Raw genomic sequence first — 13483 nt, forward strand, 5'->3', positions numbered from 1 at the left:
ACACCCAGACAACAGTTTTGTCTTGAAATTTATTTCAATGTAATCATTGGCATGAGAACATTCACATCTATCTGCTTTTAGCATGAGCATGCTTAAAAATTGACCTATATCATGAGTAATTCGTTTTTGTGTGTAATAGTGTGCATACATGTTTGTATAAGTCTAGTATGTGTATCTATGGTTGAAAGAATGTGTGTGTGTGTGTGTGTGTGTGTGTGGGCGCGGTCCTCTGTCTACGATCTTGCTAATTCAATTTCCACATACTGATTAGATGACAGTGGGCATCTGCTGCCACACACACTGACATACACTGACACACACATAGTTATGTGATTAGGCGAAAGCCTCGCCCACTCAATCACAGACGACGAGCCTTCTTCCTCTCACGCCGTCAGCCACCATCGTGTTTGGGGCAACGGGCTACATGCTCCAAAGCATGTGTTTCCTGCTGTAAATATGTACACAACCCCACAAAAGTAACGTACCTTAAAATGTTACACAACAATTAGCCACAGTTTGACTGATCAACACAACTGGAGACACGAAGAAGTCTGATGTCTGAAATTGAGCAGGAAGAACATTTTGGTTGACAGAATTCAAAGGTTGCTACTTTGACCAACTAGGGAAATCACTCAAATGAGCATGAATCAGAACTAGGAAGCCGGGAAAGATGGGTGATGCTATGTCTGATACATACTGCATAATCTTACCTAAAACAACAATACACAATATTCATAATCATGTCTTTGATGTAATGGAGAACAGCTGTAATTAATACATAGGCTGATAAGCATTAAAGCAAGTGTTGAAGTGAAGCGCTTGACATGGAGGATAAACATTGCGGAGGCTCAGCATAGCCATGTGCAGTTGTCACCAACACAAACAAAACACTGATTGCAGGCCGCCGCGCAACCTCGCCTATTTTTAAAACCATTCGGCACGATGATGAAATAATTGGTCACTCACTGCAACTTCAAGTGTCTCTGTGGAAGCAACCGTGACGCCTGAACGGAATGTCAATCTTGTTTGGCTATTTCTGACTTCTAACTCTTCAGGTTTATCATTTAATGCGTGTAACAACGTGCACTACTTACAAAAAGCTGGGTATCTTGTTCTTTGGGGTGAAATTTTAGGATGAATCTAACCCTAACTTTCTTTGTGAGTAAAAAAACCGGTAGCATGACTAATGCTAGTATTATGCCAGCGCTAAAAACAAACACAATGGAGTAAAAAGTGTGGTTGAGTTAGTGAAGGCAGACATTTTTTTTCCCCCATGGTCGCTATGTTAGCATGTAGCATCACTTTTAAAGTTACTGTGTGCTATTTTTATAATTGAATGAATGTAAGTTTTAACATTGCTCTTTGTTTTTGGTTTTCAGGAGCGGCAAATGTATCTAGGCAGGATTTTAACAACTCTGCAAGTATTCTTCGACTTTGTTTCCATTTATATATTCCGCCATAAATTGACCTGATTATAGGCAAACACAGGGCATAAATATTTATTATTAAATAATGTTTAAGGTAAATTAAGTTGAATAGTACCTAAATGTTACATAGAAAGGATGACAATAAAAACATAAATAAACATTGTTAAATTGAAGGGAGAAGTCACTCACTCATTCACTGTGCCTTTTCCTTCCTGTTATTGGGTACATGTAGGCAATGAGGAGAGCTGCCATTGTTTGCTGGCCTGATGATGAATGACAGTGAAGAGGAGGTGGGAGTGATTGTGGTCTTTAGGTTTTGGGGGGAGGTAGGAAGTCAAACAGGCAAGGTCATGAATTGTTTGCTCTTTTTTTGGTAGATTTTAGCCTCCTGGATGTAGTTTTTCAAAATTGGGTTAATCTGGTCCAAAATAACAAAAGAACACACAGGGTATCTTGTCATCAAATTTATTGATTTAAATGTACTTCTGACTAAACAGTTCAATCAGATAATTAATCACTCAAGCAAAGAAAAAAACAAAACAGACAGATTTATGGTCAGAAAAACATTTCTCGTCTGCATGAGATTTTTGTTACATGACAATCAATGAGTTATTAATGCAATCTGCTCCTATTGATCACCACCAGGAAGTGAAACGTGACCAGTTCAATTGGATCAATGGAGCTGATCAATTGTTCACCTTTCACTCAGGGGCTTGAAAGGCTAAGATTAGCACGAAGTACACAGCGGATGTGGGAAACATTTAACAAACAACTTGGACTCATAAAATCAAATTGGCACATTGGTGGCAGTACTGGCGATGCGGGTGTTTTTAAAAATGTTCATTTTATGCATGAAACTCATTCACAAACAACAGGTGGCGCTATAACCACTAACTGTAAGCCTCCATCCTGAATTCTTTGATCTTCAATACAGTGAACCCACGTTTATTGCAGCAATTTGGAAGGATTACCTTCCAGACCCACCCACGATAATGGAACCGTTTTTTATAAAGACTTTCTCACTCGCACAGTTCTTTAAATAAGACTCAAATCATGCCTGCTTCAAGCTGCTTGTCACTCTCAGGCGAAATTCACTATAAAACTAATAAATTAAACAAAACTGAATCAAGCATATATATATATAAACACACAAATGTTAAACCAAACCATAAATTCATTTAATGAGAGTATGCTAGCTTAATGCTAACACAAAATGTGAAACACCATAAAGGGCTAACAGAAATGACCATATATGTCGCTGTAGTTGTAAACTTTCTACCAACTGCTATTTTAACACACGCACAGCAGCAACACATACAAAGAAAGTAGACATCAATTCTCACAGCCATATATCATCTCTTCTCTGTGGGAACATCCATTATTGATAATCATCCACAATATATCAACCTTCTCTGCCTCTTTTTCTTGTTGTTAATTACACAGCATCTCTTCCTGTAGACCTACAGTAAATGTTGCCCAATAAGTTGTAGGACGACATGGTACTATAGTGAAGGCACTTGACTCTAAATTTGGAATAGCAGGGGTTCACTGATTTCACTGTGATGGGGTGGTATTATGTAAATTACCGGTAGGTTAAATTGTGACAATCCAAAAGTCAAGTATCACTCACAAACACATTTTCAGAAGTATTAAGGCAACAACATGTTTTTTGACCTCAAACTTGTTGGGCGGGCAGGAGATCTAGACAAATGTGATAACATTTCACAAAAACTAGAATGCTACATTTTTAAAAACACCCGAGTTCATGTGGATTATTCATCCCCAGATGACCAGGGATCTCCCTCAACTTCCGATTCCTCAGAGTGCACTGACACATCCTTAGCATGCTCCTCCTTCTTAGCGGCGCATCCATGGGCAGAACTCCCATTGACCGCCTTCCGCCATTCCAGTTCGCCACCAAACTCCACGTCACGAATCCCAGACATTACCACGGAGATGTCGTCTGATCCGTCAGCGGCATCCACTTCCAAGGACGAAGTCCAGAAGTCCCGCTTGTCCTTGCCATTGGTCTTGTGGAATTCTGACAAGGAGTCTTTCACGTCAAAGATGACGGAGTCTTCAGGTGCAGTCTCTGGGGAGATCTCAACGGGTTTCTCATCAAATGTGGGCGCACCCTCGCCATCTCCTTCTTCCTCATGAAGATGACTCACAACACATTGTTCTTCATCTTTTGGATCTCTGATGTCAACGTCCTCGCTGGCGTTCTCCAGGACATTCCCTTTGTCTGCCAGATTTGCAGCCCAGAGGTTCCGCTTGCCTTTGCTGTTGGTTTTGTGGAATTCCGACGAGGAGCCCTTCACGGAAAAGATGTCGGATTCCTCAGGTGCAGTCTCGGGGGGGCTCTCAATGGGTTTCTTGTCAAACGTGGCAGCACCCTCGCCATCACCTACTTCCTCAAGAAGATGACTCACGCCAGATCCTTCCTCATCTTTTGGATAATTACAATCAACATATTTGCTTGTGTTCTCCAGGATGTTCAATTCATCTGTTATATGGGCGGCAGCATGTTCTACCACGGAGGAGGTATATGGTTGGAGGAGATCTTCTTGGTTTTGAGATTCACATTTTGTCTTATGCAGACGCTCTTCTTCTTCATCTTCTATGTTGGGCCCACTGAGGAACTCGCTAAAAGTTTCTTCAGCATGCGTCACCATGGAAACATTGAACTCATCTTCCCTTTCCTCTGAATCTTCAGAGGCATCTTTAACCCCTTCATCTATTGTTTCTTTGTTGTCTGGAGAGTCTAACTGAGGTTTGACGAAATCCCTGAGACCAAGACTGTCTTCATTTTGGAGGTCAGGATCTATGTGGATTGGTACATTTACCTTGGCGGTATCTTCTTGTTTCAAAGTTACATCTTGGCCCTCCTCCAAGTAGTCATCTAGAGAGTCCAGTTGAGGCTGGACGAAATACTTGAGGTCCAGATTGTCTTCTACTTGGACATCGGGATCCATGCAGGATGGCACATTCACATTGTTGGCCTCTTCTTGTACCATGCTCATTCTTTTATCCTGGACTTTCTCGCAATCATCTGGAGAGCCCACCTGAGGCTGCACGAAGTTCAGATTGCATTCCACTTGGACTTCAGATTCCGTGCAAGACAGCAGGTACACCTTCCGTGCTTCTTCGTTTTTAAATATTTCATCCTGGACCTCTTCCTTCACATAGTCATCCGGGGAGTCCAACTGAGACAGAACGAAATCCCTGAGGTCTAGATTGTCTTCTGCTTGAACATCAGAATCCATGGAGGCTTGCAAACTCACTTTGTCAGGCTCTTCTTGTTCTCTGGCCATCATTCCATCTTGGACATCTTCCGCTCCCGTTTCTTCCACTGAGTCATTACGCGGAGAGTCTGACTGAGGTGGTACCAAGTCTAGATTGCTTTCCACGTTGACATCAGATTCTGTGCAAGACAGCTGATACACTTTCTGTGCCTCCTCTTCTTTCAACATTCTATTCTGGATCTCCTCTTCCATCTCTTTTTTGCCGTCATCATCCACATGGGCCAACTGAGGGAGGACTGAGTCCTCGAAGTCGAGATTGTCTTCTACCTGGACACCAGGATCCATGCAAGATGGCAAGTTGCCTTTGTCATCTTCTTCTTCTTCCATGGTCATTATTTCATCCTGGACATTCTCCTCATCACCAATAGTGTCCAACTGAGGTGGGGCCAAATCCCTGAGGTCCTGGTTACGTTCCATTTGAACACGAGATTCCATGATGACTTCTTGTCCCATAGTCATTGTTTGATCACAAACCTCCCGCACTTCCACCTTTTCCATGGCATCATCATCCAGAGAGTCCAACTGAAGCTGCACAGAATCTCTAAGGACCTGGTCACATTCCACTTGGACGTCAGATTCCATGATGACTTCCTGCTCCATGGTCATTATTTGATCATGGACCTCCCTCTCTTCCACCTTCTCCTTGGCTTCATCATCCCGAGAGTCCAACTGAAGCTGCATGAAATCACTGAGGTCCTGGTTACGTTCCACTTGGACATCAGATTCCATGATGACTTCTTCTTCCATGGTTATTATTCGATCATGGACCTCCCTCACTTCCACCTTTTCCTTGGCTTCATCATCTTCCAGAGAGTCCAACTGAGGCTGCACGGAATCCCTAAGGACCTGGTCATGTTCCACTTGGATTTCAGATTCTATGTTGACTTCTTGTTCCATGGTCATAGTTTGATCATGGATATCCTTCTCTTCCACCTTTTCCTTGACTTCAACATCATCCAAAGAGTCCAACTGAGGCTGCATGAAATCACCGAGGTCCTGGTTACATTCCACTTGGACGTCAGGTTCCATGCTGACTTCTTTTTCTATGGTCATTATTTGATCATGGACCTCCCTCTCGTCCACATTTTCCTTGGCTTCATCATCTTCCAGAGAGTCCAACTGAGGCTGCATGGAATCCCTAAGGACCTGGTCATGTTCCGCTTGGATTTCAGATTCTATGTTGACTTCTTGTTCCATGGTCATAGTTTGATCATGGATATCCTTCTCTTCCACATTTTCCTTGACTTCAACATCATCCAGAGAGTCCAACTGAGGCTGCATGAAATCACCGAGGTCCTGGTTACATTCCACTTGGACGTCAGGTTCCATGCTGACTTCTTTTTCTATGGTCATTATTTGATCATGGACCTCCCTCTCTTCCACCTTTTCCTTGGCTTCATCATCTTCCAGAGAGTCCAACTGAGGCTGCACGGAATCCCTAAGGACCTGGTCATGTTCCGCTTGGATTTCAGATTCTATGTTGACTTCTTGTTCCATGGTCATTGTTTGATCCGGAACCTCCCTCTCATCCACTTTCTCCTTGGCTTCATCATCCACAAAGTCCAGCTGAGGCTGCACAGAATCCCCGAGGTCCTGGTTACATTCCACTTGGACATCGGGTTCCATAATGACTTCTTGTTCAATGGGCGTTATTCGATCATGGACCTCCTTCTCTTCCACTTTTTCCTTGGCGACATCATCCACAAAATCCAACTGAGTCTGCACGGAATCCTGAGGGACCTGGTCATTTTCCACTAGGTTTGCAGATTCTGGGACGACTTCTTCCATATTTATCATTCTATCCTGGGATTCTTCATCTTCCACTTCCTGAAACATCTGAGGCTGCACCGAATCCCTAAGGTCCAGCTTGCTTTCCATTAGGACATCAGATTCTGTGATTAATTCTTGTTCCTTTGTCATCATTCCATCCTGGACCTCCTTCTCTACCGCTTCCTGCCATGGCTGGGGCTGCATGGAATACCCAAGGTCCAGGCTGCGTGTGACTTGGAGGTCAGATTCTGCAATGACTTCTTGATTCATCGACATTTTTCCATGAACCTCCTTTTCTTCCTCGGGAAGCACCACTTGGCTCTCATTGGTCACCTCTTGAGCAAAGTGGGAAGCGTAGCTGTCTGTGGAGAGGTTCTCCAATTCCTGTTCCACAAGTCGGTTTGTCTCAAGATCCACATCAACTACATACGCAGGTACTTCTTCATTTAAATGATCCTCACTGACTTTTGAGGTTGTTTTTTCCAGTCCTGAAGTTTCCTGCGAATATTCTAGGTCATATTCTACCACCTCTTCATCTACTTCCTCGCAAAGATCCTCCATGGTTCCAAAGTTCTTGGCCTTGCTTTCGCTCCATGCAGGTCCACCCTCTTCTCCGGTCTTTCTGTCTTGCTCAGCATCGCTGGACTCACTCTCATCCACGTGTGACGCTTGTGTGTTGGCATCCGTGTCATCGCTGGTGTACCGGATGAGTGGACGCATGTCAGCCAGTGTGTTCTCTTGAGCATAGCTGTCACTCTCTAACTCCGTTCGCCATGACACTGAGACATTTTGGGAATCATCGTCCTCTTCGTTTATGTTTTCATCATCGGAATGTGGTGAACCTTCTTGACGTTGAAGCCCAATCACTTCTTCTTGCATCATCATTTCTTCTCGACTTGGCTCAGACCTTCTTGTTGAGATGTCTTCCTCTGGTTCTGCATATTGCCTTTCCACTTCTGGTTTTGGTTCATTTGACTCAACATGAATCTTCTTTTCTATCACGCTGTCCCATGTGTCCATCTCTTCTCCATCAGGATACAACAGGTCCACTGCTTCTGTCACAGTCGTTCCCAAGGTGGAGTCGCTTATTTCCTGCCTGATTTCAGTCACATCCACTGGGTTGAACTCACCTTGGGAAGACAGACTGCTGGTCCTGGATTCCAGGGTGGGTTCCAGTAATGCATCCGATCCAGAACTTGACGTTTGCTCCTGCTCCTCTACCACCATGCATGCCTCAACCGGAATACTTGCAGAAGAAGTGAACGTCTCCTCTGTCATTGCCAGATTTTGTGTTTTTGATTTCTGGGTGTTTGATTGGTGCTCAGGGATTTCTTTCGTGAGTGGTGGAGCTCCTGGCTGGAGCTTGAAGCCGCAAGCTGCTTTTTCCTCCACAAGAACACCAGGCAACTGTTCCTGTTTCCATCCAGGTGAGGAACTGATGCTCCCTTCTGTTATTCCTAGAATGTCCAGTGTCTGTTCCTGGGTGCTTGATTGTTGCTGACTGATCTCCTTAGTGAGTGGTGGAGCAACTGACTGGAGTTCAAAGTCAACAGTTGCTTTTTCCTCTACTGGAACAAGTGGTGACTGTTTTTGCTTGTATCCAGTTGTGGAACTGAAGGTCTCCTCTGTCATTCCCACAAGTTCTGATTTTGCTTGCTGGTTGCTTGATTGGTGGCGACTGATCTCATTCTTTTCCTCTATGATCCTTGACCCTAGCCCTTCACTGACTGGAGTACCTGACTGGAGCTGAAGGCCGACAGATGCGTTGTCCTCACTTTTATCACCATATTCCTCTTCTCCACCTTCACCAGGATGTTCCTTATGTTGCTCTTCACCAGGAGAAGATAGAGGCTCTGCGTATGTCACTTTCTCTTCCACTTCCTGTGCTCTGAACTTTTCCACGGCTCCGTTCTGCAGTATTTTGGGATAAGGGCTTTCTCGTTTGACCGTCCTTGTGTTTGTTTCTTCATCCTTGTGAGCTTGGATGACGGTTACAGGCTTGCTCCTCAAAGGCGTCGTTGAATGTATCGGTGGTCTCCTGACTGACGTGAGGGTATTACAGTGGACAGGGAGTTGGTAATTCCCTCGGAAAGACTTCCCAGGCATGTCTGTGAGACAGAAGATGCAGTCAATATACTACGAAGGATGCCGCCGTCGTAAACATATGACCTTCTTACAATGAAGATGTAATTGGCCCACGTGCTTTCTGGCTCAGCTCCACGGAGGGGAACCATCGTTAAAAGCCACCTCCTACGTGGAGCCCGCACGCTAATGGACACTATTGATCGCCATTTCCTTTCTTACAGGAAAGCCAAGAGGCCATGTGGCGCTTTGTGCTTTGTAAATGTCCTCTGCTGCTTCTTGGATTACAACCCCCCCACTCCCACCCACCCAATTTGAATAAAATCATTAGAATATATATGCAGGAGCTCAACGTGAAGGGCTATTAGTTAAACTGATATAATGTTAGTGACTGTTTTGCATCAGGGGCTGTAAGGCCAGTGATTTCATTCTCAAAATAGAGCACTTTAATTAATTAAATGTACCAAATCATGAAGTTAAGATGGACGATGGACTAAAAGACAACTATGTGACTTATCCTAGCCAAGCACTGACAAGAAAAAAATGTTGTACTAAAAAAATACAAAAATAATAACGCGTAAGTTTGTGTTGTTGTTCAGTGTTAATTTTCTGAAAACACCATCATGGAGTCATTCACATTCTGGCATTTGTACCTTTCCGTGCCATGTTTCTGGACACGTTCAGAAGGCCGACATCGTCTCGACGCAGGCTTTCACCGTCCAGCAGAGCTCTGCAAACACAGCAAAATACTAAAAGACGTTCAGCTCGGACACAAGGACCTTCGCCAGGGTGGAGGAAGGAAACATGAGAGTGCAGTCGTTGTTGTTATGGTAATGAAGGAAAGGCCCCTGCTATTGATCACACACACACACACACATTGCCCACTGATATTATTAGCAGCACTAATTCACAAGTTAGCGATCATATCTTGAAGGGATTTCCAAATTGTAGTGCATGCCACCCCTATAAAAGGGTGCACATAATTAATTGTGGTATTATGTATTTTTATTTTCATAAAGGCATTAAATAAATACATATACAGTGGTGACTTGAGATACAAGTGACCCAACTTGAAAGTTTTGTTATAACAGATGTAGAGCCTCTGTGAAGATCGACTAATATTAACTCATTCAAACCCAAAAACGTGTAAAAACGTTTTTTAATACTTTGTCCTTCACTCCCAAAAACATATTTACACATTGCTGTTTTGTTTTTTGTTTTGCAAGAGCATACACAAGACTTTGATGCAGGGTCTGACTTGACGAGGTGGCTTAAAACAATGGTACTTATTAAAAAATAAATAAATAAATAAAAACGGCCAGCAGGTGGCAGCAGTGTATAAGAGATCATGTTGCAACAAGCACTTTTTGTCAGTTTTTTTTTTCACCAGGAATGTGAATATTCATGAAACGTTGCCATATTCTAATGCTAATTGCTGCAAAACGGAAACAGATAAAAACATTAAAAAAAATTATTGATGAAAGAAGAGACTCTAATCTTTCTTTTGGTAGGTTCCATGTTTTTATAGCAATAGAACACAATATTCTGTGGGCCTTGCAAAATCCAGTAAAACAGCCGGGAGCGAAGGGGGTTGCTTCAGTGAAAATGGTTGGGAGTGAATGAGTTAATTGCTGAGGAGTTGGCGTGTAAAAAAAAAAAAAAAAAAAGTGACAAAAAGTGTTGAATACTTTGTCTTGTATTTAATTCTGTAATTGTTCTATAATTTTTTTTTTGGAAGGCTTGAACTGATTCATGGCATTAGCGTTTGTCTCAATAAGGGAAGATGATTTGATATCAAGCCACAAATTGATGTCAGATTTTCTTCCCATAAATAAAAAGGCAAAAAAATAAATAAAAATCACTTGTTTATATAATTATTATTTTGTCATGCAACACTTTGAATGTCCTTAAATGCTCTTTGTAGTATTTTATTTATTTTTTTTTTTTATTTTTTTTTTATTTTATTTTTTTTTGAGGGTGTGTGCCAGCTCTAGCGGGATCTGAAAGGAGGTAAAAGGTCTAATGATTGAGTCATGTCAATGGATTGATAGCTGACGGTGTTGCATATCATGTGTTCCTTCCCTGCTGTTATTCTAGAATCCCACAGCTCATAAATGTGTGAGCAGTGTGGGTCAATACAGATTGGGGTGGGGGGGGGGGGGGTTCGATCATGTGGCAATGCACTCGGGTGGGGGGTTTTTCACTGTCGTTCTCCACAATGGACTGAGGTCAGTGCAGCAGGACAACTCATGCTGCTGCTTCAAGGACGTGACCTTTGAAGCCCAAACAGCTGCAGCCTTGAATGCTGTTTGGCTGGAGAAGATCCAGTTTGGATTGGAGTGACTCGATCACACTTGATCACACGGGCGGGCTTGATTCATGTGTCATATCTATTGCAGGAGACAAGGCAAACATCCTCTGGCGCACATTATAAGAAGAAGTCACCACTGCTAAAAGTGAGACAGTTGATGTTTTATTGTGTCATTGTTGAAAGTCAAAATGTTGACTTTTACCAAGTGAAACGGGGCAAACCTTGGACTGGCTGGTTACCAGTACATCAAAGGTTAAATGCGGTGGTTATAAAAAGTCTACACACCCCTATTCAAATGCCAGGTACTTGTGATACATATTTGTTTATTTTTAATGTGACCCTAAAGGGGAAGTAAATAAACAACTGAATGATATATGGTTGCACAAATTACACAGAAAAGTGCTAGCTGAAATGAATCGTCTTGACTTTATACTTTTTCCACCAAATAGGCTTTTGATTGTGTTGACCATGATGATTTATTTATTTTTTTTCTACCTGTAGGTGACCACCTCCAAGCCCAGCGACATCTTCTGCTGGAGCAGTCCGCGATTCTCCTGCACCAGGTGGTCAAGCTGCTGGCCAAGATGCTGCTTGTCCTTCTCCAACACCTCCCAGTGTTCCTGTTCATGACACCAAGTCAAAAGGTTAGACGGGAAAAGTGCTTAAGTCTGATTCTGACGATTAGATGACTCGCTGGTCACTTGTCAGACATTCGGGAGTCAGTGCGCATTATTCGATTGTTGGGCTTCCTGAAGAGGAAGACGACAGCTGGGAATGACTCACGAATCCTCACAATAGGACGGACACTCTGCCCACTTCACACAGGAAGTATAGAAAAAGCAGCTGATCGTATACGGGTCCATTTTTTTGGTACAGTATTCAAACACACTCAAGGAAGTCCTGTGAGCTTAATGACTTTGATACTAAACTTGAACTGTGAAAGTTATGAAACTGTCTTAAAGTCGGGTCACTTGCATTGCAATGAATGACTGTAAATTGTACAGTTGTACGCTTTAATCCGAATGAGATCCAATCGAGGTTATTTTAGATAACTAAAACTCACGGAAAAACTAAAATGAAAAAACAACTTTGTTAACGAAATAAAATAAAAACGAAAATGCTTTTTAAAAACCGAAAACTAACTGAAACTACATTTTATAATTATCACAAAATGCCATCTTTGGTAATTAATTTAATGCTTGAGCCTTTGAGGAGGATTTTAGATGTGATTTTAAGTAGATTTATTTTGATATTAACCGGAAAAAGGACGATTGAGAATGTGTCACATGGAACTGACATCATCTTGCAGCAGCCAATAGAAAAGCACCTTCAGATGACATCGCTCACCTGGTGGTTTTTGAATATTATGCACAAGTAATACACATTTTTTTTGTAAAAAACAAACAAAACAAACTAATACTAAAACAAAACTAAAACTAAGCATTTATTAAATAATTAAAACTAATAAAAACAAACAAAACCACCTTGCAAACTAATTAAAACCAACTAAATTGAAAAAAAAAAACAACAACCCTCAAAACGAAATAAAAAATAACTAAAATGAAAAATTCCAAAACTATAATAACCCTGGATCCAATACAAAACTTTATCTTTTGCAAATACTCCCTTTTACGTAATGTAGATGACAGTGGTTGCTTCACCTGAAGTGTGTTTATGTGCTGTCTGTGTTCTTCCCTCTGCCGCTCTGCCGTCTCCTCCAGCTGCCTCCTAACATCCCCTTCGGAGATCCTCTCTCTCTCCAGGCCCCTCAATTGGGCCTGGTACTCGTTCTTGTGGCACTCCGTCTGATCCAAATGGGCTGCGGTCTCCCTCAGGCCCGCTTCCATTTGGTCTAACTGCGCCTGGTAGTTTTCCGCCGTCTCCTGCCATGCCCTGGAGGCCTGCTGGCTGAGCTCCTGCTCCAGCTGAAGGAGGTCCAGAGTCGGGGCGGCGCGCGGCGCCGAATGTCTCAGCGCGGTCTCCAAGCGGGCCACCTCCGCCTCGTGGTTCCGAACCAGGTGCTCCATTTCCTCCTCCATCTGGCGGATTCGTTCCCCGAGCCACCTGTGAGCCCCGTGCTCCTCCTCCAGCTCCTTCTTGCTCACCTGCATCATAGCCTTGACCTCCGCTTGGGCCCGGGCCTCCTCCTGCCGGTGTCGCTCTACCATCTGGATCTCCTCGCTCAATTTGCAGACATCCATCTGGGCGTAGACCCGCTCCCTCCACACCTGGTCCAGCTCCTCTCTGGCCCGACGGAGATCTTCCTTCAAGCTCTTCTCCCTCGCGGGGGCGCCTCGTTGGCCGTGCCGCAGAGCTTGGATCTCTTGGGCCAGCAGCGTGTTCTCCTCCTCCAGGAGCTTGACCCGGCCCAGGTAGCTCTCCAGGCGACGGTTGAGGTCCAGCATCTGGTGCTTCTCATGGGCCATATGCAGCTCCATTGTGGGACGGATGCAAGTAAGTGGAAGCTCAGAGTGGACCTGACAAGTGAGGCTGCTGTGAGGCCGTGGGAGCTATTGAAGGAGGAAGAGGAGGAGGGTGTGTGTGTGTGGAGGGAGGAGACTGGAGGATGAAAGGGAGTGGACAGAGGG

The 13483-nt window shown here is 43.5% G+C and overlaps 1 protein-coding gene across 1 annotated transcript; it reads right to left on the reverse strand.

The window, feature by feature from the left end:
* Positions 1-1922: 1922 nt before the first annotated feature.
* On the reverse strand, positions 1923-13401 carry nes (nestin). The gene is made up of 4 exons (XM_077528132.1): positions 12557-13401; positions 11391-11515; positions 9238-9314; positions 1923-8610 (listed from the first exon to the last, which is right to left on the reverse strand). The coding sequence occupies exons 1-4, from the start codon at positions 13331-13333 to the stop codon at positions 3200-3202; spliced, it is 6390 nt and encodes a 2129-aa protein (XP_077384258.1). The 5' UTR covers positions 13334-13401; the 3' UTR covers positions 1923-3199.
* Between the last annotated feature and the right edge of the window lie 82 nt (positions 13402-13483).

The sequence above is a fragment of the Festucalex cinctus genome, chromosome 7 (genome assembly GCF_051991245.1).
Source record: "Festucalex cinctus isolate MCC-2025b chromosome 7, RoL_Fcin_1.0, whole genome shotgun sequence".
NCBI lineage: Eukaryota > Metazoa > Chordata > Actinopteri > Syngnathiformes > Syngnathidae > Festucalex > Festucalex cinctus.

What these genes read in the sequence shown, in the direction of transcription:
- nes (XM_077528132.1), bottom strand. Translation starts at nt 13,333, where the DNA reads ATGGAGCTGCATATGGCCCATGAGAAGCACCAGATGCTGGACCTCAAC. An exon ending in AGCACATAAACACACTTCAG is followed by an intron (nt 11,516 to 12,556) that starts GTGAAGCAACCA and finishes TGTCATGAACAG; the next exon opens with GAACACTGGGAGGTGTTGGA. An exon ending in TTGGAGGTGGTCACCTACAG is followed by an intron (nt 9,315 to 11,390) that starts GTAGAAAAAAAA and finishes CTGTGTTTGCAG; the next exon opens with AGCTCTGCTGGACGGTGAAA.